Source organism: Myotis yumanensis, unplaced genomic scaffold (assembly GCF_028538775.1).
Source record: "Myotis yumanensis isolate MYYU_CA2020_CCGP unplaced genomic scaffold, mMyoYum1.0.hap1 SCAF_9, whole genome shotgun sequence".
Lineage (NCBI taxonomy): Eukaryota > Metazoa > Chordata > Mammalia > Chiroptera > Vespertilionidae > Myotis > Myotis yumanensis.
This window is the reverse complement of record NW_027223760.1, coordinates 37,733,848-37,761,798: the sequence shown is the minus strand read 5'-3', so window position 1 is coordinate 37,761,798 and position 27,951 is coordinate 37,733,848. Positions and strand designations below refer to the sequence as shown.

General features: G+C 41.9%; 1 protein-coding gene across 1 annotated transcript in view; it reads right to left on the bottom strand.

Annotated features, from left to right (window-relative positions):
• CNTNAP2 (contactin associated protein 2) overlaps window positions 1–27,951 on the bottom strand; it is a 1,802,564-nt gene that overhangs the window by 107,681 nt on the left and 1,666,932 nt on the right. Inside the window, exons 19-20 of the mRNA XM_070424092.1 lie at window positions 25,329–25,565; window positions 17,826–17,959 (exon numbers count right to left, since the gene is read on the bottom strand). Of these exons, the coding sequence (XP_070280193.1) occupies window positions 17,826–17,959; window positions 25,329–25,565 (371 nt within the window). The remainder of the gene's footprint in view (window positions 1–17,825; window positions 17,960–25,328; window positions 25,566–27,951) is intronic.

Below are 27,951 nucleotides of genomic sequence, written 5' to 3'. Positions count from 1 at the left end.
GGGGCCAGGAGGAAATTTTATTTTAAGTGGGAGAAACAATCACGGGTTTGTTTGCTGTTGGGAATGAGCCCGAAGAGAGGGAAGACAGAGAACTGTCATGTCCTTGAGTAGGCAAGACAGGTTGAGAGGAAAAATGGAGAAACTGGCTTTAAATGGGACTCTCAAGCAAACTTAATTTTTCTTTGTGTTCTTTTCTGAATTAGAAAAGCATATTAAATGGCATTTTGAAAAGAAGAATAGCATGTGTTCTATATCTGGGGATGTCAGTCAGGGGCTGGTGGCAATTCTAAGTTATGTCAGGGGTTGGAATTAATGGCCCATATGGGCCATTCTGATTCTAAAATTATTCTATTTAGTGGTAAGCAAATGCTACCACTAAAGTTTGTAATTTACATTATAGTTTATAAGGAAAAATGTGAAGAGGTTTGTGACAATCATCTTTGTTCTCATATCTAGGGAAGGAGGTAGAAAGGATATTATTATAATCAGGTATGGGGAGACTGAGGCACCAAGAAGATTGTGCCTAATCCAAGCCCATGCTTGGAGTCAGCAATAAATATTCAGTTTAATACACATTTGTGTTATACAATATTATGTGCAAAGTACCCTGCTACGTGTCATTAGAAATAAAATTTCCTGACTTCCTGCAATTCTAGGACTCCCTGTCACTAGAGTCTAATCCTGTTTCTTACTTTTCATTTTTCTATCATTGTCATTCTCCTGACCCTGGGAGCTAGTGGTTTTTAAGTAAATAGTATTCATTGATCAATGGTTCTTTGCCAGATGTTATTTAAAACACTGAGAGAAAATGTAAATGCTGTATGTCTAATCAGACTAAAGTTAAGGGCTTTATGGTTCTAAGCCTATTTAATGAAACAGCAGTTTTTCCTTTATTGGCTGTTCTAGGATATAGATTAGCTAAAATCGTGACTGTGGAATGGAGACTCATATGAGAGGTGTTTAAATAAAGCAATCCCAGGTGCTTTTACTTTATTGATCTTTTTAATGCACTGGCTTCAGTATTTAAATGAGTTTGAATTTGTTTCTTTAATGGTCTTTTAATAAAGCTAAGTTGACCTGGTTCCTTTTGCAATCATGACACTGTAATGACAGGAAAAGACTAATAATAAAAACGAACTCATTTTATGTGGCTGACAAGGTTATATTTCTATTGATTTTAACTGTAATATAGTTAAAGTCCTTGTTATTAAAAAAAACACACCTCAGCAAACACATTCGTTTTAGTGCAGACGCTCTATCAATATTACTTTGCCAGGAGGTTTTGGCAGCAATAACAATATTCAGGAGGGAGTGTAAACACTGGCATTATAAGAGGACTGAAAACCACATCCTTCAAATCCTGTTCCAGGTGGAAGAGTGGAAACGTGCATCCAGAAAACTGGTATATACAGAGCGACTTCAGAATGTGGGAGCATGCCAAGGGCCTGAAGCTCAGCTTGACAACAAGCTCTGCTAATGTATAGAAAGCAGGAAAACTCAGCTCCCTGAAAACACTCAAGTTTCTTAAAGCCATGTTTGGAGCCTGTTCCAAGAAGTAGAAGGTGGGGGGGGGGGGGGCGGATTTAGTAGAGGTGGGGAATTGGAAACAGAAAAGTCTTGGAGAAATGATGTGAGAGAGAGAAGAGCATTCACTCTTTTTCTTGTGACTCAGCCGTGGGTGTGTGGGTGTGTGTGTGTGTGTGTGTGTGTGTGTAAGAGAGAGAGAGAGTTATAACAAAATAGACTGAGATGATTCTCAGCCTGAAAGCCTGTTAGACGATAAGAGTGCAGCAGGAGAGAGAGAGAGAGAGAGAGAGAGAGAATGAGAATGAATCTGCTTTGTTCTCCTAGGGTTTTAACCAATTAATTTCCTAAGATTTCCAGGGCTTGCATTGGAGTCCGCTGCCTAGCCAAAGGATCTCCTCCCAACCCTGCCCCCAGCTTAGACTGACAGGCCTCTATGGCTCAGCACCTCCCCCTGAGATATTTTGACTTTACTGCGCTGTGTTTACCTTTCCTTTTGTCCTATCCCTTCCCCCAGTGATCTTCTGGGAATGGACTGGTGGTTTTCTGGGGGAGTGTGAAGCTGTAGCAAATAGGCCTCTGCTTCCCAGCTGAGTAGAATATGCTCAACAATTTCTCCCCCTTTGCTTCCTTTCCCATCAATAACTAGCCAACGACAATAACAGTATTTCCTCATCTCAAACATGTGGGAGTAGGGTTAATTCTTTTCGTTCAATAAGTGATGATGGAGGGAGGACTGCCAATCAAACATACCTTAGAAAGTGGAAAGGATCCGTGCACTCCAACAAGCATCAGGTACAAGGTGTGTGCTCAGAATCCATGACTTAGCAACTCCATTCATTCATTTACTCAGTCATTCAGCAAACCCTTCTGAGGCTCTCTCTATTGCCATGCTCAGGGTCAGAGCTGTGAGATGTGCAAGGCTAAGCAAAACTCCCAGGTTGTATCCTTTGAACACAACAGCAGGCTTCCATTTACTAGTATATAAGCAATGCCAAGTGCCATCGCCATCACAACAATAGTTATGACTAATGACCACTAGAGGGCACTTAACACTAGCTCAGGACCCGCTCCAGGCTACCTGGTCCATCAAAACCCTCACTCAGTCCCAAGGCTGACACTTCCCTCTCTTGAGTACAGGGCAGTAGGCAACCCTTCAGAATCCTGGACCTCATGTTGAGATTCACTTATTTTTGCATGGTGAAGATTAAATTTATGTGAGACCGGAGCTTGCTTTCAGTTACCTGTGCATGCGAAACAACCCTCTCTGCCTATTGCACTAAGAAATAACTTTGAGAATTACAAGCTCTGAGAGTGATTTCAGTGCTCTGCAGATGGATATAACAATAGAATGCCTCTCAGACTGAACTCTGGTTTTCATGCCAGACAAAATAGAAATCTAGGAATCTTATCTTCTTTCTTAGAGATGATTTATGTGTTTAATGTGCTTGGGAGGAAAAAAATGAACTCTGCGACGCTGGGTTTATAAGCTTTGGCTGTGTTCTAGAGAAGGAAAGAGAGAAGTGACACTGCAACCCTGAGCTGGATCAGAAATTGCATTGTGGCTGCTTTCCCACTGAGCTGTAAGAAACGTACAGTGGAGTAAACACATTTTTCTGCTGTGGAGGATGGAGGTCCCGTCCAGCCCTGCATAATTCATCTGCAGATGAAACTGTGTTAGAAAAGAGATGAAAAACTTGGAAGTGTAGACATATTCATTATGTGTCTTTTCCTAGTTCTGATCAGATGAGCAGGATGGGTTGAACTATTTTTTTTCTTAGCTTCCTCTGTATAATTTTTATGAATTGCAGAAGAGCAAACTTTGAATCCCTACAGCAAAAGGTAAGTAAGAGAAGGTGGTCCTCCCACCTCCATGGAAAAGCTTTAAGGAACAGCTCAGCTGCCTTTGTAAAGTCTCTAATAGCGTCCTCCCTCCACCGCCCCCTGATGATTAAAATTTTGCCCCTTCCCTTGTTTCCTCAGCACAAGTTCACACTTCAGTTGGGCCTTGGGTTCATGTCTGTGTGGTTGATGGTCACTTCTGCTGGACTGTGGCTCATGGAGGCAACAGCCATACTGCCTGCCTACTAGGTGCCAAGGACTTGCTCTATGGGTTGACCTGCAAATCAATGGATCTGAAGGCCATATCAATAATGACTTGGTTGATGATTTCTCTCTCTCTCTCTCTCTCTCTCTCTCTCTCTCTCTCTCTCTCTCCTTTTAAGAAAGAGAAGGGAATTGGGAAGGAGGAAAGGGAAGTAGCATTTATTGGCAGATGAACTATGCTAGATGTTTTCCTATGTATTTACACTTAATGCTCACAAACTCCATTAAAATAGGCAGCCTTATTCCTAGTTCACAAATAAGGAAACAGAGAGTTTGGTAATTTGCCAGAAAACACAGAGCTACGAAGTAGAAGAGCCTGTCAGTAAGGACTCAATTTTATTTATGATTTAGTGACAGTCTATGAATGTAGCCATCCAATTCCATGGGGGTCTCTGCTTAGACTCAATACTCTCAAAGGAAATCTCTCTTTATGAGCTATGGTTTGATTACCAGCCCAAACTGCTAATAATTCCTTCTGCTATACCCCCTTTCTATTATTTACATGTTGATAGGGAGACCAACTTGGTACATCTCTTCTAGAGGAAGATGAGGCGAAACAGGTTTCTACTATCTGGAGAAATGTATTTGGAGGGTGTATACATCCTTTCTCTCCTACCAGAATATAAACTCCTTACGGGTAAAAGACACACTTTGTTCATCCTTCCTGCCCCACCAACCCATTGTTGTCTACCTGAATTTCTTTCACTAGGTAGCCAGAACCTACTGATTCGCGTCGAATTTATTTTGAATGAGGTTGAGTTTATCTCAGTGTCACTTCCTATCAGAAAGCAGTCTCATGGAATGGTGCTGATGACCACCTAACTTCCTCCAGGCTAGGCTCAAGGAATGGTTGCTGCTTGGAATTTTTCCAACATGTGGTGGGCTGGGTGGTAAGTCATGGGGAAGAGATTATGGTAATGAGATGTCATTGAGTTAAATTCTTAGCGATCCTCATATGGTTTTCAATGTAAGAAAAGTGCATTGTTGATGGAACAGTCCAAAATCATCTTGAGAACATTTTGCCTTCTCCAGTGGAACCTTTACCACATCTCCTCTGCACACCCAGAATTTGTTTCTTTATATACAGGGTGCCCAGATCTCTAAGTGAAGAGCTGGCCTCAGTTTATAGCTGTAGGTCGCTTTGAAAGCACTGGCAGGGGGAGGTATCCTGGGAACTAATAGCTGTGTATCCAGTTTCTTTTTTGGAGACACTTCACCATATAGTTCTACTCTCTGTTCAGAATTAAACAAGGCAAACTTGCTATAATACCCTTCCAAGAGCCAAGGACCGATAGCCCAACCTAAAACCAAATTACAAAAAGCTAATGAGGTCATGAGGTTTTTTGGGTGTATCTCAATTGTGAATAGGCTTTTCTGGATACATGAAAATACTGAAAAGAGAACAATCTCTGGCTCGTACAGAGACCAAACTGATGGGGAAGTTTCCAATTTTATATCCTTCTGTCTTCTCTTACCAGATATCTTCTATGGAATTAAACCCTTGTAATGATATAAGAAGCTAATAACATACTGACCTATGCCCTCCACAGAATTAAATGTATTGAGTCAGTCTTCCATCAAAGTGGAAGGGGAGGTAGTAATTACTTGCTCAGAATCCCAAGAGAGACTAAGTGGCTCAGAGTGTTTCTGGGAAGGGAGAAGTGGAGACTTGAAAGGGCTCATCATTATTCTTGAATTCACCTCCCTCCTGTCAAGCACGCTTGTAGTGCACACCAAGGCTGTGAGTTCATCATCCAGAGTAGATAAACACTAAATTAGCCACAGGCAAGAAGTTACAGTAAATGTAATTTCCAGAGAATGGCCTTAGGCTAGCTAGGTCAATTTTCTTTATTTGTTCTGACATCCCTAAAAAGATTTAATACTTCCAAACAGTGCTATTTTCTTTAATAAAGGCTTGAACAACCTCTGATATTAAAATTTTCAGGAGTGTTTACAGCTATATACTTTTTCTTTATTGTTCTTTATTGGCAGAAAGTCGAAAGGTAATAAAGGCACACGTTTTTGAATAATTCATCTGAGTTTTGGTGTCTAACTTCAGTCCAGGCTCCATGTTAGCAGAGAAGGAAGGATGCTAAAATGGAAAGAACAGGAGGTGCTGTTCATGTTTACTTAAAGATATGATGTGGACTTTCTTTGTGTGGCAAAAAAAACACTGGCCTTAAAGTTGGACTTCTTAGTTCTTTTTACTTATAAAGTTATAATTTTATGACACCCAGCAAATGCCATTCAGTCATTCCTTTTAAAGAAATGTGTTTCCACCTCCTTACATTGTTATTTTTTTTCCTAAGGAGACTATCACCTAATTTGGAATTTCAAAAGTGAATATAATTTTTCACGAATTGCAGTAGGTTATATATCTTATTTAGCACAAACACTATTCATGTTTTATTTTAAAGGCCTCATCATATCCTATCTAATAATAGACAAACATGGTAATTGACCATACCTCCGCTACACTTCCCATTGGCTAATCAGCAGGATATGCAAATTAACTGCCAACCAAGATGGCGGCCGGCAGCCACGCAGCTGAAGCGAGCAGGAGGCTTGCTTGCTCTAGTGATGGAGGAAGCCAAGGTTCCCCGCCTGCCGCAGCCCAGCTCTGAGCTCCGGAAGCAACAATGTTGCAATTATAGAAGCTAAACAAACCCCAGATACCTGCTTTCAGCCAGCCGGGGCCTCAGAGCTGGAGCCGGCTCTCAGTTCCAGTGAAAGCTATAGAAGGTAAATAAATCCCAGAATAAAAAAGAAAAAAAGAAAAAAAAAAGAGGCTGGGAGCTTCAGTCGTCCGCCAGCCTTAAAACGGCCCTCAGCCCCTCACCCAGACTGGCCAGGCACCCCAGTGGGGACCCCCACTCTGAAGTGGGTGTGGCCAGCCTGAAAACAGCCACCAGCCCCTCATCCAGGCTGGCCAGGCACCCCAGTGGGGACCCCAACCCTGAAGGGGGTGTGACCAGCTGCAAACAGCAATCAGCTCGTCATCCAGACTGGCCAGGCACCCAAGCCAAACCCCCACCCTGATCTGGGACACCCTTCAGGGCAAACCAGCCGGCCCCCACCCATGCACCAGTCCTCTATCCTATATAATAAAAGGGTAATATGCAAACTGACCCTAACAGCAGAATGACTGGGAATGACTGGTCACTATGACACACACTGACCACCAGGGGGCAGACGCTCAATACAGGAGCTGCCCTCTGGTGGTCAGTGCGCTCTCACAGCAGGGAGCTCTGCTCAGCCACAAGCCAGGCTGATGGCTGCCAGTACAGCAGTGATGGTGGGAGCCTCTCCTGCCTCCTCAGCAGCGCTAAGGATGTCCGATTGCAGCTTAGGTCTGCTCCCGCTGGCAAGTGGACATCCCCCGAGGGCTGCCGGGCTGCCAGAGGGATGTCTGATTGCCATCTTAGGCCCAATCCCCCAGGGAGCAGGCCTAAGCTAGCAAGTGGTCACCCCCGAGGGGTCCCAGACTGCGAGAGGGCACAGGCCAGGCTGAGGGACCCCCTACCCCCGAGTGCACAAATTTTTGTGCACCGGACCTCTAGTTAGTTTTATAAAACTGAGTTATTCTGTATACACTTTTATATACCTTTTATTTGTTATCTATCAATACACTGCAGTGAAGGGATTTAGAAGAGGGCTCCCCAAGATATGGCACTTTGCCATATGGATTATTTTGAGCTGAAGGCAATGGAGACTTGCAGGCTAAGGAGAAACTCCCTCCCCTAACTATCTAGAAGAATCTAAATTGGGGGCCTTGTCCATCATAAGAGTTATTACCACAGATAACCCCTTTTTTTTAACCTATCTGTATGGCAGGGCATATATCTAATTACTGAACATCTGCTCTTCTTATCGATCTGAGAACAACCCTCCTCCCATCCGAAGCCTTAGGCACCTAACCTTATTCCTTAGCTCACAATGGCATTTATACCTCATTTTAACTTTCTGTCTCTGAACCTCTCATAGACGGGGATCTCTGATTCTCTCATGTATGTAGAGTTCCCATATGTATGTAATTAAATTTGGTTATTTTCTTTTGTTAATCTTTCTCATGTAGGTTTAATGATTAGACCAGCTGGCAGAACCTGGAAGGTAGAGGAAAATTTCTTCTTCCCCACAGCAGAAATCATGCCAAGTCAAGTTTTCTAATTTGGTTTCCTAATTAGGCAGATGTGCTGGCCTATTTGAGGAAGGGTCCTCTAATTTGAATCTGCAGTATCCTCTATTGCATCTGAACAGCCTAACTAATCCATGTCCAATTGAAGACCAGTGTTTAGAGTCTGGGCTTGTGAATCAGGCAGATCTGGATTTGTGCCTCAGCTCTACTCCCTGCTGACCTCTCTGTGTCTCTGTTTCATCCTCTGTAAAATGGGAATAATGGTACCTATCTCATAGGCATGTGAGTTACATGAAGTACAGCCTTTGAAGCACTAAGAAAAGGGACTGGTTCATAGAACAATCAAGAAACATTGGTTACCCTTACTACTATTACTGCTACTACTACTACTACTACTACTACTACTACCAACACTACTACTGCTACTACTACTGCTACTATTACTACTGCTATTACTATTACTACTACTATTACTGTTATTAGTATTATTATAACTCTAATAGGGTTTTCTCTTATTGGGATGAGATGGAATTCCTGGCATCTTTATAAATACTCCTGAGGAAAAAATTACACAATCTTTATTAGCAGATCTAACAATTTTTAAAAAGCTGTTCTATTAACCTCTTTTCCTAAAGAGGCTTTTATCCTGTCTGTGTCACCTCCCAGCTGCAGATGGCATTTTCTGAGCCATGGAGAAGGTTGTCTTATCACCTTCCAGACTGCTCTCTCCACCTTCTTGTCTCTAAACACAACATAGGTCTAAACAGTTATCAGACAAGCATGCTACTCACTGTCTCCCACTGCTACCCTAATCGACTCCAAGCAAAACACGAATGCCCCCAAAGACTTAGTTTTATTTAAACTTCTTAAACATTTTCGAAAGTCTATAAAGCAAACTAGCCAGGCTGAGCCTTGATCCCTTGACTGCTTCCAAAGGTAACAAAGAGTCAACGGCATAAGAGATGACTGGCCAGTGGAGAAGGCGCCTGTCTCTTGTGGGCACTGGGACCTTCTTAGTCACCTAAATCCCCTTAATCTCTGTTTTCCCAGCTCCTTCATGGGCCTAATAGCACTAGCTTTTCCCAACTCATAAGGTTGAGCATATCAATTAAGGATCTTATGAAAGTGTTCTGAGACCTACACAACATGATCATTAAATCCCTTCCCATGCAGAGAGTCTCTCTTGGATAGAGGAGGTTACCTGAAATGCCTTCCAACTGACCAGTTCTCCACACACAAAAAGTGGTGTTGGTGGTCTCTGCCCATCAATGTTTCATGTCATTAACATACACTGCTTCCCTCGAAGTCCAAAATTGAATTACTGCTAATTCAATGAAATACAAAATGAAATATAAAATTTCATTTTACTGCTAATACAATTCCTCTGACAATTTTTCATTGTTGTTGCTATCTATATTATTTACTTATTTTTGATCTACAAAAAAAGCAGTACATAATCAAGGCATATGACTTGGTGAGTTTGGAGATAAGTATACACCCTAAAACCATCATCACAATCTATGCTATAAACATATACATTCCCCCCACAAGTTTCCTCCTGCCCTTTTCTTTATTAGTATTATTATTACTGGATAAGAATACTTAAGATCTACTCTCTTCAAAAATGTTTGAGTACACGATACAGTATTGTTAACCATAGGCACTGTGCTGTACAGATCTCTAGGACTTATTCATCTTGTACAACCAAAATTTTGTACCCCTTGACTAATATGCCACATTTCCCTGGCAACCAGAATTCCATTCTCTGCTTCTGACTATTAGTCCGACTGTCATAGATTAATCATGTATGTGGGGTTTGTCCCTCTAACAATTTGTGACAAAACTCTGCATGTGCCCCAGACTATTGGTTTTATAGCATTCAGTATCCATACAGGACTACGAACCATCTGATGTTACCTATTTCAGAGTTAGTATTTCTCCAGGTAATACTTGACACTGAGCCTTTTCTAGTGGTGGTCTTTTCAACTTATGGGATAAAAAGAGGATAAATCTACAAAGTACTCATACTCCTGCATCTTTGTTTAGCACTGTGTTCTCCTTTGGAGCACGCACACTCCCTGTTCCTCCCTGCTCTCCATCACAGGGGGGAGAGGGAAGGAGTGTGTGTGACTCCCTTACCCCCATTTGTCAGTGTCCTACCCTTTCTTTGAGACCTTATAGTTATAGCAATGAGCTACCATATCTGTTACTCTATTATCTTCCAACATTAGTACAAACAACTCTTTATCAACTTATGATGACGGCATGCAATATTTTGTAAAACTATCACCTCACATAACCTGGAAGACAGACTAAGTGCCTGTGACCTATAGCTTCAAAACAGCAGGAATGCTCATGGGTGTTAGCTTCTTTTGGATGCTTATGTCAAGAGAAAAATGAGTTAAAAAAAGAACTGGCCAGTTTCCAAATATTGGTGAAAGCACCTAGAGAAAAGACCAAAATTTTTGAGCCTTCACCAGAGAGTAAGAAATAAAACTGCCAACATTTTTGACTAACAAAGCCATGTTAAGATTTCTTAGCTCAGCAAACTGACTCAGCCCCATGGGTGAAGTTAAAATTAAGAGTCTTTCCTTTTCACCCAAGCCTTTTGTTTCAGATGGCCTCAAGCTAGCTGCCATGACCTTGAAAGAGAGGCATGGGTACTTGGAAGCAAATGATTATGTGGGTTGAAGATTTACATCTAGGAAGAAATGTAGGGTGTATCAACACAAAATTGACTTCAACAAATAGATCAGAAACCAACTCAGGTTTTGAAGGTATTATTCTGGAAAAGAGACTAGAAAGAGGTCTAACCTATAAAGGGCTTGAGAGTATAAAACAACCCTTAGTATAATTGAAAACTGCAGGAAACGGACCCTCAGGGCTACACAGCTTCAAGGAAGACATCATCTGAACACTCCATTCAGCGGTGGCCATGGCAGATCTTGGAAGAGGAAGAGCCTCCCAGAGTATGGCTCCATGGAGAGCCAGGCAAGTAATAGATAAGAATTTGACTGAATCAAGGAAACAGACCACTGCCAAGGGATATGAGAGGATTGGTGGCCATGCTAGGTCCTCAGAATGCCTACCCAGGATGATTTCCTCCCTGCTAGAGACCGCAAGACTTTTCTTTTCTAAAATGATATCTGATATAAGACAGACTTTTATTGGGATGAGTCATTGAGATTTCAGGGTTAACTTGTCATAGCAACTGTTTTTAGCATAATTCTTGTATATTTCCTCTATCCCTAGCATTTAGCACACACTGTTGTTGCTGTGGGTAATAATTCTCTGAACATTTTTAGGATTCATACTCAATACATAGCTTGATTAGCCATTGATGCAACTATTTTTTACACAATCTGGTTGAAATTCTGATTAATAGCAGGTAATAAATAATTATTTTAAGAGAAGTCAGTGAATTTTTTTTGAATATCCTATATAATAAAAGGGTAATATGCAAATTGACAATAACAGCAGAATGACCACTAGACCAGTTACTTTGAGGCGCACTGACCACCTCTTGGTCCCTTCCCCTGGCTGTCAGGCACTGATCATCCGATGGCAAAAGGGGTACTGAGGGTGGGTGGCAGTGGGGGCAGGCAGCTGGGGAAGATGGCCCTGATCACAGGCCAGGCCTAGGGACTGTACCTGTGCATGAATTTTGTGCGCCGGGCCTCTAGTTTGTTTTGAAAATTCCTGGTGAAAATAACTGGTCATAGTCTAGGTGGTAGAAGAATTTGGGAACCTAGTCATTGTTTGTTCCTGGGGACTTGCAAGAATTTCAAAAGAAAGTCCTTCTTTTGCTTGCAGGAAATCTGTGACCATCTTCCTGGTAAAAATGGAATGGCCCTCCAGTTTAATGAAAGCCAAAATAATATATCTTTACCATATGCACATTTGATTTTTAGAAAATGTAGATTCTAAGTATTTGTGCCAGAGAACATATCCCTGAACTCTCTGTTATCTAACTTCCATCAAAACCCCAAAAGATATGTTATAGTCATTCAAATAACATACAACTTATTCAATTTTTTTTGAGTTAGTTTTATCCTTAGACCAGGCCAGAATATCAGAAAGCTGTACTATTTCAGCCCCTTTCCCCCATCCACTGCCTGTGAAATTGTTTGGGATGAAATCCATTTTTAAGTTACGCTTGACTTTCCTAATGATTCTTGTGAAAAATGTTGTTGCAGAAATGTTGTTAAAGACATTGTCTGCTTTCTTACTTGGGCTCACTATGTGGCAAGGAGGATGAAGGGTCTCAACTATCACTGCATTTTAAAAAAATCTGAAGAAATAGAGCAAAATGCCAAGATTTGTAATGTTTTGGGGGTGGCTACATAGGTGTGCATTTATTTTTCTCTATGCTTTTACAAATTTTTGAACTATTTTTGTAGTAATAGTAACATTTCCACCACTACCACTATCAGCATCACTCAATTTTTACTGGCCAGTGGTATCCACTTTGAAAGTTTTATGACCTTCCTTCCAGATATCTATTAGGTAGTGATGAGGGCCTGGGTAAACTTCTAAGTGCAATACACCTAGGTTCAACCATGCTTTTGCTACTTACTGCTTTCAATTGGCAAGCTTCACATCATGCTTTGTGAGGGCTAAATGGAAGAATGTGTATAATGTGCTTAGTGGAGTGCCTGGGACATGGTAAGCATCAATGTAAGTGAGCTCTTATCACAGTGTGAGATTGCCTAAGTGGACCATGCTATGGGCAGCTTTCTACGCCAGTGAATATTAGCCATGGTGTTAAAAAATAAAAATAAGGATAGAGTGAGAAAAGTTTCAGTTCCTGGAGGCACTGGTATGTTTTATCCTCATGGGTTGTGGACTTCTGGCCACGAAGAAGTTCAGGGCCAAATTTACCCACACGGGTGAGAACTATGACCTGGGTAATTACGATCTATTTTCCCCTTGTCTTGGAGCCCTACTTTTTGTGACTTACTTTAATTTTCAATTTCATTTTATGTTCCCCTATAAACCTTAGATCCTTTGCGCAATGTGGCTGGGATAAAAGGGAACAAAGAAGAAAAACGCCGTGGATAGCAGGAAGAAAGGAGAGTAGAAAGAAAGGATTTGTGATACAAGATGTTGAAATTAGTCATTGTGATGTTCAGCTCTTGGATGCATGCTAATCAGCATGATTTTTCATCATGTACAGTTCTTTTTCAGGTGCTCTCTGCCTCCCGGGGTTTGTTTTACATTTTGACTGGCATTAAGCCTTTAGCTATTATCCCTGGTGCAACTGTGAGTTTTCACAAATGATGCCACTTGAGGGTTGTCACGGGTTCTGGTTCATGCTGGTGTCTGACAACTCCTGGAATCAGTTCTTCATTATCTATGTGGAGATGAGGCACGTTGTTTTTTGAAAGCAAATGTTTTACCCAAGGTCAATTTCCCTCAAGTGCTCAGCACCAGGGTGTGTGCTCAGGGAATGCAAATTAGCTTAATGTTAGCTTTGGTCAAACCCTGCTAGGGAAGTAGATCTGCTTTTAAAAACATCATAAACACAGATAAACAGTATCTAAATTATAGGATATCTGAGTATATATAAATGTATAAAATGTCACCTTAATTCCAAAGACATTATTCTATAGTATTTTAAAACTCATCTTTGAATTAGCCTTTTGTTCTTTGATTAAATGTACATGTTACTTTGACATTATTGAAATATCTGTATCATTTCATTTTATTGTAACTGGGGAATAGGTTGAGGATATATGGATGTTTCATATTTTTGTTTGATTATAAAAATGCAACATATGCTTCTAGTAGACAATGAGGGAATATAGAAAACTCTAGAGCAGTGGTTCTCAACCTTCCTAATGCCGCAACCCTTTACTACAGTTCCTCATGTTGTGGTGACCCCCAATTTCATTGTTACAAATGGAACATAATTAAAGCATAGTGATTAATCACAAAAACAATATGTAATTATATATGTGTTTTCCGATGGTCTTAGGCGACCCCTGTGAAAGGGTCATTCGACCTCCAAAGGGGTCCCGACCCACAGATTGAGAACCGATGCTCTAGAGGAAATTAAACTATTTGCAACCCCTTTATACAGAAGTAGTTGTAATTAACATTTTATTGTATCTCTCTCCATACATCCTTGAGGTTGTAGAAGTTCTCAAGATGTTTCAGGAAAAATAAATCAAAGTTTTTAGAGTTCTAAAGGTCCTTTTAGGATGACTCCCGTGCTCTGCAAGGCCTCCCTGCCTGAAATAAGGGAGGGCAGGAGCTGGCCTGACCTACTTTTCCACAGAGGAGCCATATCTTTTCTTCTTCAACCATCTCTACCTTTGTGGTAGGCAGTTGACAGACATGAGCAGAGCAAGGGTGACGGACTAGGTGCAGAAGATCACCAGGATGGAAAGCCCCAGGTGCCTAACAAAGGATAACTGTAGGTGGGGCCTCACCCCCAGGGTGACCTTTCCTCCCCCAGCATATCGCTGGTCATTCGGTTTCAAACCCCTGACATTTTCTCCCTAGAGATAACATCTAGGCCTCAGTTGTATTTCAGTTCCAGGCCCAGAAAAGCAACAAAACCAGACAAGTAACCCCACAGGTGACCTCAGGATCAGCTGCATAGGATAATGACCCCATGCCCTGGCACTGACCAATCAATCAGTGGAGACCTAGACTCTGAAAAGACACACCTAGAAAACTCCTGAATATTCTATTGAGATCTCCCCCTGGAACCTCCCCTAAAATTTCCACTCTTAAAACCCTTAGGATGAGGACCCAGCTCATCCTCCCTCCTGGGAGCAGGCCTGTGCCTTTCCCTTCTCCCTCCACCCAGGCACACTGCCATTACTTTCTTAGGTCCAAGTTACAAGGGCCTTCCTTTACCTCTATAACTTGTTTCCTAAGTGCATTCTTCTATGAATTACTCTTCGACCTCTGTGATTTTATAAATAAATGTTCTCTTATAGTTTGAGTCTTCGCTCTGTATTCTTTCCTAGCCAGATCTCAAGTACTGAGGTTGCTGAACGCAGGTCTGGTCTGACCCAACCAGTCTAACACCTGGTGCTGTTTTCACCACCCACAGCGCCTCCATGTGCGATCTGGGCTGGCCCTGAGAGGCTGGGCTGAGAACAACAAAGCACCCTGACCACAAAGTCTTTCCCAGATGAATTCAAGCGTGTTGAGACGTCTGGCTTTCTAAACACATTCGGAAATCTCAGTGCAATTGCACGGCATTGTTTACAGAAGGAGGATAGAGAGCAGGGCTTTCCAATGCTCTGGGTGTGATTCCTATGGGAGACTTTGTTCTACACTCTCTTGCCTGACCTCAGAGCACTGAACAGCCCATGCTTTCCATAGCAATCTTGTTTCCTTTCTCTGGGGCTGTGGTTCTGTGCTCTTGGAGGATTCTCCCCAACTCCCCACTCTAGTCATGAGATTTGATTAGGGGCTATCAGTCATTGTCCCTGCAAAAGGGTCAGCATGTGACCCAAGCCAGGACTGTCCCTGGGATTTAAAAAAGAGAACCAAGAAACTAGAGCCTTTCTCTGTTAGCAAAACCAGGAAGATGTGAGCCTGTGTCTGGGAATATGTGAAGGATGGAGGCTGCAGTGAGAGGTATTCATGCAGTCCTCACAGAGGGATGGACAAGCAGAGATGATGAGGGTGGGAGTGTGGAAGGGAGAGAGGAATAGGGGTGGAGAGAGAGAGGCTTCAATGGCATTCTAGTCTTTGTTTTGCTCCTTCTGCTCCCCTGGAATCTCTTCTAAAATTTTGGTTTTCTCTTTCTTAAATTCCAGGACTGACTCCAGGAATTCTTCCTACAAATGAATTTTGAATTGGTCTTTGGTTACTGGCAACCAAATACCCTGAGCAATGGGAACAGACTCTTCCCAGAGTCTCCTCAGTTCCCAGGGTTCTCGACTGTCTGTCTTATCCACTATCCAAATTTCCCTGGCTTTCCAGGCTTTAAAGCCCCAGGTTCTGAAAACAGTCTGTCCCTTTCTAATTCACTGTGGCAGACTGCCGCTCTGATTAAGCTGCTTTTTGTTCTTAAAGAGTTGCTGGTTAGCCCAGTCAGTGTGGCTTAGTGATTGAACACTGACCTATGAACCAGGAGGTCATAGTTTGATTCCCGGTCAGAGCACATGCCTGGGTTGTGGGCTCAATCCCCAGTGTGGGGCATGCAGGACTTAATGGAATATACCAAAAGGAAGTCCTTCTTAATCTACCCTAACTCCAAACTCTCATTTTGGGAAATATATCCAGAAATAGAATTATTTAGCCTATCCCTCTACCCTTTGCTCCCACTCACCCCCTCCTCATCTTTGCTTGTGGTTCTGCAACCCATAGGGCTCAGTCCTAATAAACAGGCGTTTTCTTGGAGAGAGTGAGGGTTAGCCTTGCATGAGTCTACAGCTGTGGCAGGTCTTGTCTGGTGTACTGTCTTTAGAGCCAATTACTGAGCTCTTTTTATCTTTTAATATTATTTTGCAATGGTAAAATGGCAAGATAAATCACTTACTTCAAAAGAGATGACAGATGGCATGGTTTAAAACAAGAGAATGTCTCCAATGAAAAGCCAATAAACACAATGTTGATAAAGTGCTATGAACCAGGAGTTATGGATACAGATGGGCTTGGTTTACTTAGTAAATAATTTGCAGGACTTACTATGTGCCAGGCACTTAGCTAGGCACAGAGACTCTGTCTGTCACTGTGAAGTCACCTTATTTATACTACGTTTGACTGCACAATAAGCTGTAACTTCCTGTTGTCATTTTTTTCCTAGGAAAGACCTATCCTTAAAATACCCTCTAGCATTGATGGCTATAGGCCAAGCATAAACTCCATATCAAGTTATGAATTTGACATCCACCTGTGCTCAGAAAGAGACAGGGCTGTGCCTTTTCTTACAACCTGCACTTCCGTCGGCAAGTAGCTGAATCTGAACGAGGTCCGAGAGGCGGCTGAACCCCTGCCAAATGACACTCCACTGACAGAACAGCATCCCCGCAGTTCTTCCTGCCGACAGGTATCTATTTTGAACTCCTAGTGAAGGCAGTGACAGTTCCCATCCTTGATCTTTTGGCTTGGTTCCCAGGGAGACCTCCTCATGCTATGTTTTATTCATGGTGCCTCCCAGGCTGGTTTCTTTATTGTAAAAATCGGCGGTAGAAGTAGGGATAATACAATGGACCTGACATAAAATTCAAGCGTCATGATAAAACCATCCCTTTGTGTGCTAAGAGTCTACAAGTAGGGTCTGAGATTCTATGGAAGGTTTATGTTCTGAAGATTTTTAAGACAAAGCATCCACAGAGACAAAAAAATACAGTTATGCATATCATGTTGGAAGAGTGAAGGAAATAGGTCAGATAAACTACAGTATCCTTTGCTGGGAAATGCGTTAAGCCTCAGACATCCCAGCGCATGGAGGAAAAAGATGGTGCTGTGGATAAAAACAGTAGCCAGTGGTTCTCAACCTTCTTAATGCCACGACCCTTTAATACAGTTCCTCATGTTGTGGTGACCCCCAACCATAAAATTATTTTTGTTGTTACTTCATAACTGTAATTTTGCTACTGTTATGAATCGTAATGTAAATATCTGATATGCAGGATGTATTTTCATCGTTACACATTGAACATAATTAAAGCATAGTGATTAATCACAAAAACAATATGTAATTATATATGTGTTTTCCGATCGTCTTAGGCGACCCCTGTGAAAGGGTCGTTCGACCCCCAAAGACCCCTGCGACCCACAGGTTGAGAACCGCTTCAGTAGACTGATGGCTGTGTGGACCACAGGAGGAAAGCTACGAGAATATACAGAGTCAACATTTATTCTAGATTCTCCCTATGAAATTTCATTACCATCAACTTCATCATTGTCTCTGCTAGAAAAACTATGTATCTTGCTACTTCACTAACTAGGAATCTGTAGGAGAAAGGATGAGCACGCATTTCTTCCATCTGCCCCACCTCCAAAACAAAACCAAATAAAACCAATGGCCAAGTATTATAGAGGTTATCATACTGTATCATATACAATCGATATGCACACATATGCATACCTTGAGCAGTATGGTCTTCTCGTGACGGGTGACGTTAACACTGTGGGGTTGTCCATTGGCCACGTTCCTGTGGTCTACATCAATATTATATGGCTCTCTGGTGCCACCCAGGTTGTAGCGAATCTGTAAGTTTCCTATATAAGGGATAGGAAAAAAACTCAGTAATTTTTTTCCAGGTTTCATTTTAATAAAACTTCTCCCAATCCTTGACACTTAGGTTTGCATTGAACCCTGCTCCCTCCTTTGATGTCCATCAATTACATCTGCCATTCTGAATTCTGAGTCACTAGCTCCGAGGCACATGAGGGTTAACAGCACCTGGCACCGGTGGGTTTACAATCTACCAATAGTGAGCCATCAGTGACCACGATCTCAAAGTTGAAGCAGCAAAAGGCATAAAATGATCCAAGATGGGAGTGTGCCTGGGAAGGAATAATGAAAGTATATACAATATAGAAATGTGGAGGCCCCACAAAATACTTTGAAGTAAAAAATAAATGCAGGGTACAGGGACAGTCTCACAGAATCGGCAAAGCATGCCATTTGGCGTATGAAAGAATCATGAGCATACAGTATTAAAAACAAACATAACTTATAAAAGATAAACATATGGGATTTGGGGTGGCTTTGCTGACACTAAGGGAGCAAAGCAATTACTTTTATTTGAGGTTAGAGATTGCTTCAATCCAAATGCAAAACAAAGGAAATGGTGGGCTTCCCGGGCCCTGGGTCCTGGTCGCCTCTGTGAAAGCTCACTTTGCCTGGATGAATTATTCTTTTTTCCCTCCTTCTTTCTTCCCAATATTCAAGAAGACTTATGTAATATTCTAGATCCTGGTTTTAATTAATCTGCATGGCAAACATAACTTTTATGTCTTATTTATGATTTTTAAAGACCAATATTTTTATTTCATTTTTCACTCAAATTGGAATCTTCATTTTAATAGCTAACATCTCTGAGGTTAAAAAATGGAGTCTGACCAATTGCAAATCACCTCATGGATTCCTTGTGGTCTCTTTCATGCACCTTCTACAGGAACAAAACTGATATTCTGATTTTTAAGTTGTGAAATAAAACATAATAATTAAAATTTAGTACACAGAAATAAAAAAATAAAGTCATTGGAAACCTCACCATCCCAGGATAACAACTCTAACTCTCTGGCCATATCACCTTCTAGATATTTCTCATGCTCTTATATATACACAAATAAATGCAATAGTTTCTAAATGCTGCCTTTCCTCATCTAGGCATTCCAGCATTACAAGTGCTACTTAAAATATTCTGCCAAGTTCCCAGAGTTGAAAGAAACGTTCATTAGGACGATCAAGAATGAACTGCATTTCCTATTTTTGCTTTCAAAGCGAATTCAACAAACCTTCGCTGGTTCTGAGATTTACCTTAGTATTTATTCTAGATCCCTTTGCTCACAGCATTTCAATCAAACATTGTTGGTTTTCATTTATGAAATGTGTCTAGATTGTCCCATTCTTCTTCATCTCTGTACCCACAGGGGCTCCATGGTGCTTAGAATGTCCCATGTGAAACACATAAGAACTACTCCCCTGCTATCTCAGCTCCATCAGAGCCCCTCGCCCCTGGTGCCTTGTGCTGGCCACTCCCTATCAGTGACTGACTTGACCTCACCTCACTCTTCGGTGAGTCCCCTGTTTCTCTGCTCTTCCCATTCTCTTATTGACACCTCAAACTCAATGGATGCAAAATCAGACTCTTGATCTTACCCCCCGCCCCAAATATTCCACTGCAATTTTCCACACATTTTCCTTCATCCCTCCAGCTACTCCTGCCAAAAAAATCCAACTCCCCTCTTCCTTCTAGATTACTCGTATGGTCTGTCAGCAAATCTTGGCTCTTCAAAATATACCTCAAATCTTATTGCTTTTTATCATCACCATTCCTACCCCCAGACCAAGCCACCATCATCTTTGGCCTGAATTACTGTACTAGCCTCCACGCTAACCTCTTGCTTCTGCCCTACCCTCACCTTCCCCACCCTAGTCTCTGCCCCTCACAGACCCGTCTCCTCTCGACCTGATACTTCAAGTGATCCCCTGCTCAGAACCTTCCAATGCCTTCCTCCTATCTCACCTGTGATAAAAATGGAAGTTTTCATAATGGCTCTCCAGGCCCTATATGAGCTTCCACTATCACTTCTGACATAATCTCTTATTATTCCCCTCCTTGCTCACTGTAGCCTCCTTGCTGTTTCTCCAGAAGCCAGCATGTTCCTGCCTCAGGACCTTTGCACTTGCTGATTCTTTCATATAGGATGCTCACTCCACAGTTATCTGTCTGGCTGACTTCTCACCCCCTTTAGGTCTTTGCTCAAATATCATCTTCTTAGTGATTATTTCTGTGGTTTTTTCATTAAAAGCAGAATTTACCCACTCCTTTCTGTTGGCCAGGCCCTCCCTTTCCTGCCTTATTTTTTTTCCTATTATAGTTCTTATAATACAATGTACTACATATTGTCTTAATTTATTGTGTGTTTTTCTGCTCAAATGTAAGTTTCATGAGAGCAAGGACTTTTGTATATATTATTTATGATATTATTCCAATGTAGAGTAAATTTCTGATACTTGGTAGGTGTGAATAAATATTTATTGAATGAATGAATGATGATCTCCCTCCTTCTGTGCTTTTTTCTTTCCCACGTTTTCTTTGCAGAGAGGTCTTTTCAAAATGCATAATTGATTCTTTCAATGGCTTACTTAACATTCTTCAAAGTCTTCCAGTTGCTCATAAGATGAAGACATACATTATTTTTAAAAATATATATATTTTATTGATTTTTTACAGAGAGAAAGGGAGAGGGATAGAGAGTTAGAAACATTGATGAGAGAGAAACATCGATCAGCTGCCTCCTGCACACCCCCTTCTGGGGATGTGCCCGCAACCAAGGTACATGCCCTTGACCGGAATTGAACCTGGGACCCTTCAGTCTAGAGGCTGATGCTCTATCCCCTGAGCCAAACTGGTTAGGGCAAGACATACATTCTTAATGTACCTTATGATGCTCTGTCTGATCTGAGTTCTGCCTGTTACTTTCTTTTCTTTTCTTTTTTTTTTAAAATATATTTTATTGATTTTTTACAGAGAGAAAGGGAGAGAGATAGAGAGTTAGAAACATCGATGAGAGAGAAACATCGATCAGCTGCCTCCTGCACACCTCCCACTGGGGATGTGCCCGCAACCCAGGTACATGCCCCTGACCGGAATCGAACCTGGGACCTTTCAGTCCGCAGGCCAACGCTCTATCCACTGAGCCAAACCGGTTCTGGCTTTATTTTCAAATCATACCATTTACCTTCTCACTTTTAACGTTTGTTACCTTCAACTTCTCTTATGTCCTAGAAATTAAATTCTCCTTCCTACCTCAGGACCTTTGAATATGCTGCTTCCTTTTCCTGCTTCTTTTCCCCATTCTTCAGTGTTTTACTCTATTTTTCCTTTATCCTAACAGCATTAAAAATAATCTATATTTCAGAGTGAAGGAGATGAGCAGGTGGTTATTTGAGCAACATGCAGAAAGTTGATTGTCTTGACTCCCCTTTGCTTCCGGTGCTCTAACCTTGTATAATCTCAGCCAACTTTCTTAAACATGTAGCTGTATTCATTCATCACTTATTTATTCATTTCTTTAGAAAACATTTATTTAGTGATGTGCAAAGCACTGTTGAATCCAATTTTTCAGGGTCTGAAAGTGGGCTGTTTTTCTCTAAGTGTCGAGTCACTTCTCATACGGCCAGCCCCAGTTCCCCAGTGTGCGCCAGGCTGTGCCTGGGTCTGGGAAGACAGAGAGAAGTAAAAGATGGCTCTGCCTTTGAAGGCCAGAGCTCAGAGGGACCAGTAATTATGCAAAAAAACTGGACATTCTTCTCTCTATTGTCTCCGCTGTTGGTCCCTTTAAGTTCCCCAGCTCATTCAAATCAGTATTCAGTTGTGGTTTTTTAAAATTATTTTTCTCTTTTCTTGCTTTCTTGAACTTTGTAAATATGATTTAAGATGTCTATAACTGCTTCCCTCAATGGCAACAGAAATTATTTGCTTTGAGAAAAAAGATGAGTTGGATCTTTATATTATATATAATGAATATCTATAAACCATAATAGCAATATTCTTGAATAATAAAGTTCAAATGCTGTATTGATTGCTTTCAAATAATAGCACAAGAGAAGTACAACATGATGATAGGGAGAAATATTAATATTTGTTCATTAAAATAAAATATTCGTAAGTGTTCATCTCCTGAGGGCATGACAGCAGTGTTAAGGAACTGCTCCTGCACTGGCTGCCGCCACTCACGTGCTTTCCAGATTTACTCTCTCCTGGTCGCCACCACTGTCATCGTAAATACTCACCTACTGGCACCTACTGGCACCTATTGTGGGCTGGGAAGACAGGGAGTCCTTATAACAAAGACAGATAACAACACAGGGCACTAAGTGCCAAGCAGATGACGTTGAAAATAAGAGTAACAGGAGTTTAAAGTAAGGAGTCGTCACTGAAAGGAGACGAGACTTGACCTGGGTCTACATTGAAATACCGGGAGGAACACTTTGTAAAGTATGTGATTGTCTAGCTACCAAGCTGTATACATGAAACAGATACAAACTGATATTGAATGTGAACTGTAATTGGGAAAAAAAGAGAGAAAAAAAAAGAAAAAAAAGAAAGGCAGGTCTTAGACCAGAGAGGAAGACGGGGCTTTTCCAAAAAAGGGAATGTAATGGGCAGGAACACAGATGCCCACAGAGCCCTTGGGGTAGAACAAATTCCTTTGTCACTGAATGTGTGACAAGACAGGGGATGTGGATAATAATAACCTCTAACATTTACATGCAATAAGTGCTCTACACATTGATTTTCACAACACCCTATGTGGCAGGCAGTATTTTACAGATAGGAAACTTACATCTCACGACCAACAAAGGCAGATTCTGAATTCAAACCCTGACATTCTGGTTCCACACTTGGAGCTCTTCCCCACGAGGCAGGTGGTAGGGCTCGGTTGGAAGGTTGCAGGATTTTGGATTTCTCCTGTGGTCTTTCGGGGAGAAGGAGGCACTACTCCTTCTATGATAGGGATACTGTGCATAAAGGAAGACCCACTCTGGCTGTGGTGGGAGGTTAAGGTGGAAGGGACCGGAAGCAGAGAGCTGGATTGGGACAGAGCACCCTGGTGGACACATGGAGGGGCCCTGCTGTCCCATGAAGGGGTAACGGGGTCCCAGGAGCCCTATGGGAGGCGAGGGCTGCTAAAGATGCTGGGTGTGACCTCCCAAACACAAGCTCCACAGGACTGTTTTGCCTGATGGCCCACAAGATGGGGAAGGGTGGAATGTGCATGGATGATACCAGGCTGTGAGTCTGGGTGTCTGAGTCAGAGCACTGTCAGAACTGGGGGAGGAGCTGCCTCTGGGGAACAGTGAAGAGAACACAGCTCGACTATGTCGAGTTAGAGGGGTGCCAAGACATTAGTTTAAGACATTTTAGTTTTTTAAAAAATTATTTTGGCATAGTCCTTATTGATTTTTCCCCCTAAATGACTTCCTTAAAATTTTTTGCTTTATATCTCAGTTAATAAAAAAGTCAGTATTTAAGTGTAAAAAAGCCACATTTTCATCAGCAGTTTGAGGATGGCCTTGTGATAAGTTGACAGAAGCCAGCTGGCTATGTTTTGCAAATGCACTGAGAGGGTCCTGGGGTCTCTGCAGTGTGGAAAGAGCAGCTCGGAGCTCTGGGCCTGGAACCAGCACCTGGGCCTAGAAACCTGGGTTTGCCATCACCCACTGGGTGTGCAAGGCACTGAACCTATGTATCCCAGGTCACCTGTAGAAAGGGGATAGAATAGTGTCTATGGCACAAAGATGTGTGTTTAAAGGAATGGATATTTGTGAAACACTTAGCACGCTTTGGGCAGCATTCCATGGTAACCACTGTTATTAAACCAATTTACTATTAAATGAAAACCCTTGCCTGTGACGAATGCCCACAAACACCAGCATGTGTGCTCTCATGTGTGGCTGTTGAGTTACTGAATACAGTTGGGGACCACATTTTTGCACGGCCATGTCTTGAGGAGCAGGCAATACAGCATCTACTGGGTTGTGTTCATTAAATTCTTGACAAGCTAAATGTGAGAACCATCGTCCCTGCCCACTGAGTTGGACAACATCAGTGGATTAAAAATCTATTAGCCAGACCCAGGAGATGTAAACTTACTCATGAACTCTTGGAAAGCAGGGGCTATGTCCCTTTTCCTTCTGCTTCCTCTCTGATTTCATGTATTATTTTTGCTATTTAGAACAGGGATCCTTGCTCAGTGTGGGCACTGACGCGTGTAGAAGAGTATTACTCAGGAGCAGCACCAACATCCAAACGGACACCTGGTTCACGTTGTTGCTTTTCTGGCTATACTAGTATTTTTTCACGAAGTTAGACTGATATTAGACAGTCAAAACTGTATCTTGCCCCCTTTATTTTTTGGTTTAACATGATACTGCTAAAATATTTTTCTTCATGCCATTAATTACTCTTTATGAATAGTATTCTTAATGGATACATAACATTGCATAAAATTGTGATTCCCTCTTTCACAAACCAAAATTTTACTCAAGTTACACTTCTCAGTCCTTTCTAATTCCTAGAGGTAACACCATGATGGACACCTTCATGCTAAATTTCTATCTAATTTTTGGCTAATTACTTTAGGAATAATTTCTAAAAGGGAAAATCCTAGCATTTATTTACCCATCTTTTAAACTTAGTGTATTGTCCAAAGAACAAGTTGAAGAATTTGCTATTTTTCAAAACTCGAGCTGAATTATGTTAATAATAATAATAATTCTTGGTTCCCTTGGAAAAAGACCTTGATCTTTCAGATGTTACAACCTGCAGTCACCATCAAAGAAGGCTACAGAGCCTAACCGCTGAAGAGCAAGATGATGAGAGGGGGACCTCCACAGTGCCAGCTACACAAGCTATCTGGGAAATGAGTTAGAGAGACTCGCTCTTTGATACACCTAAAATATATTCATTAGAAAAGAAAGTGATCTTAAATCTGTAGGTGTCTTAGATCTCAAGTTTATATGCATTAGGAAGGTTTACACTTCTCTCTAAGTCAGGCCATAAGGCCATGCCCAAAATTGCCACCAGGATGCCTGTCTTAGCCACCTGTCTGACCCTCTTTGGCTCAGTGCATATCTAGAGATCAAGATGGTGCCAATATTATAAATGTAAATATACCCCTGTTTTAAGCGACCTTTATGTCAGGGATATATTTTATGAATGTGAAATCCTGAGACTGGTTAGGAATGCAAATTTCTCTGATTCTCTATTCTACTGAACATCTATATGTTCTGTAGGAAACTATTGATAATTATCATAATCAGGATGACTCATTGATTTATATAAAATTAATTTCACTGCTTCAAAGCTCATCTCTACTTAGGTCAACGGCTAGCTGTCTTTGTCCTTACCGGTGGGTTTGACGAGGACCGCCAAGAAGTCGGTGGTGAGAGAACTGACGTAGAGGAGAATGCAGGGCGCCTTGGAGGTACTGAAGCTGAACCGAATCTCCTCGTGGGCCAGGTCTGGCAGTGGGCCCTGTGGATCCGGTGAGCTCTCCGATCTGCTGCCCGATTCTTTGCCGCTGATCCCGGATGCCTGGAAGTTATATCGTAGCCACATCCCTTCTTCAAAAAATGCACCAACATCTGTTGAAAAGAAAAGGAAAGAGGAAATTGAAAAATGAGAGGTTGGATGTGGGTACCACCAACAATTTAAACCCTGGTCAACTGTTAGTTTTGGAGTGGCCGCTAAGGCAGTTCACCGAGGATGCACTCTGACTCCAGGAAGGGTCTCAGACTGGGTGCACTTCTAGGCAGATGGATGTCATTTCATCAACACAAATCCAAAAAAAAAAAAAAAAGAATCATGCAACAATGTGGCGATCTGTTAATTTAAAATATAATAGTACAATTAAGAAATGTAAATCATGCCAGAAAGAAACTTCCAGTTTAGTACTCAGACCAGATAACTACTTTAGGCTGAAGAGATACACCGAAAAGAAGGCGGTGTTGTAACATGAATCACCAATTCAAAGCTTTCCCAGGCATAGTCTTTGAGATGGTTTCACTTTGGACGTTCACTCACTCGGAGAGCCCCTGAGCAAACCATAAGTCCTGGAAGCTTTGTGGATAGTGTTTCAAATCACAAGACATGAAGGTAGAACTGGGTTCAAATTCGGCATTGCCGTTAAATAGTTATGCGGCCTTAGGGGAAGCTACTTCACCAGCTTCTCTAGGACTCAGTATTTTATCTGTGAAAGGGAGATCAAAAATAGTGAAAATTACAAAAGATACTTAAGTAATCTGCACATAATAAATTGTACTTATTGTTATGATGAAATTAGAAGAAAGGTCACTAATCCTTCATCAGTCTTTTCCTGTAGCCTAATCAACACTACTTGGCTTTTAATCATTTCCTGGCAGACCAGCTCCTGCTGTAGTTTTTCCCACTGTTTGATCCCAAATGTTCTGAAATCACCTCTGGACTCACTGTGAAACACTGAGGCACCCTTCTGAGGCTTGTTTGGTTTTCAGAATTACTGTTTCATTGCCCTGTACACATACCCTTCTGAAAGCATTTCTCAAACTTCTTTGCCCATGGAACCCATTATTCTCATCCCACTAAATTAACACTATGCAGAATATATTTTGTGAAACGCACTCTATATTATAATCAATAGGAGGGACACACTTGAAAAGGGTTCTTTCATCTGGGAATTTTGAAGTTTCTTCTTGTTAAATAGTCTAGCAAAGCCTGGAGTCAGACTCCTGTGGATGAATCTTGGCCTTGATGCTAACCAAGGGTGCTAACTTGGTCTATGGCTTGAAACTCTCTAAGCCTCAGTTTCCTTCTCTGAAAAATGGGGCCACACAGGTTGTTATGAGGATTAAATTACCAAAGTATAACACTTAGCCCAGTGCGTGGGTACGTGATAAATGTTTGATAAAGATTAGTTAGTTATATTACAAAGACATGTTACCATGTTTTATTGAGGGCACAGATGCCACCTTGTTCCCCACCTGACACCACCACACACATACAATTCTCCAGTAAGTCATCTGGCACTGTTGCAGAGTCTACCATGTTCTGCTTCTCACTGAGTTATTGCAAAAAGAGTTCAATTGGCCACAGGCTCTCAACTATGAGAGTACTATTTTCCTCTGAGCCCCCCTGCCCCAAGAACTCTTACAAACGTGTGTGCATGTGTGTGCATGTATTCACATGTGTATGTGTGTGGGTGTGCATTTGCATGTGTCTGTGCATGCGTGTGTGCATGTATATGTATGTGTGTATGGGAAGGTGTCCAAATGATGGGGGTACCACTGGCATTTAGTGGGCAGGGGCAGGACTGCCGATGTCCTCCAATGTGTGGGACTGTCTTGTACAATTAAGAATTGTCTTGCTGAAAAATGCCAGTGTCCTTGTTGGCAATCACAGGATTAAACATACACTTAACCCACACTAGTCACCGCATGACTTACTGGATTGTAAAGATGCATGAAATGCATCACCGCCCTTGAGGAGCTTTCTGTCTAGCAGCGGGTGTGGAGGAGATGCATCAACAAACTGAACACATGGTGAGTGTGCTCCGAGTGTAGGGTGAGCGTTCTGTGGTCTTCTTGGCAGGCTATGTGATAAGAGCCCCATCTTGCTGCTTAGAAGATCCTAAGCTCTCAAGGAGCTCTCGGCAGCAGATGCCAACCTTTCGGGCCTCACAGACCACCAGTTGGCGACCGCTGGTCTAGAAGATGCTTTAACTAACAGACATTGTTAGAAGGCAGTGTGGTGAGTACAGGATCAGAGTGTACAGTGGGGGACCTGCAACACGGGGGGCACTAGCCTGGTCTCCAGGGCCCTAGGAAGACTTCCTGGGAGAAAAGACATTGGAGCCAGGACCCAAAGAGGCAGAGGCCATCACTATGTAAAGGTGAAGAAGAGGAGCGGGCCAACCACAGGTAAATAGTATGATCTTAGATAAACTGGAGATGAGCAAGGCTGATCATGAAGCGACATTCGGAAAGCTAAGGATTT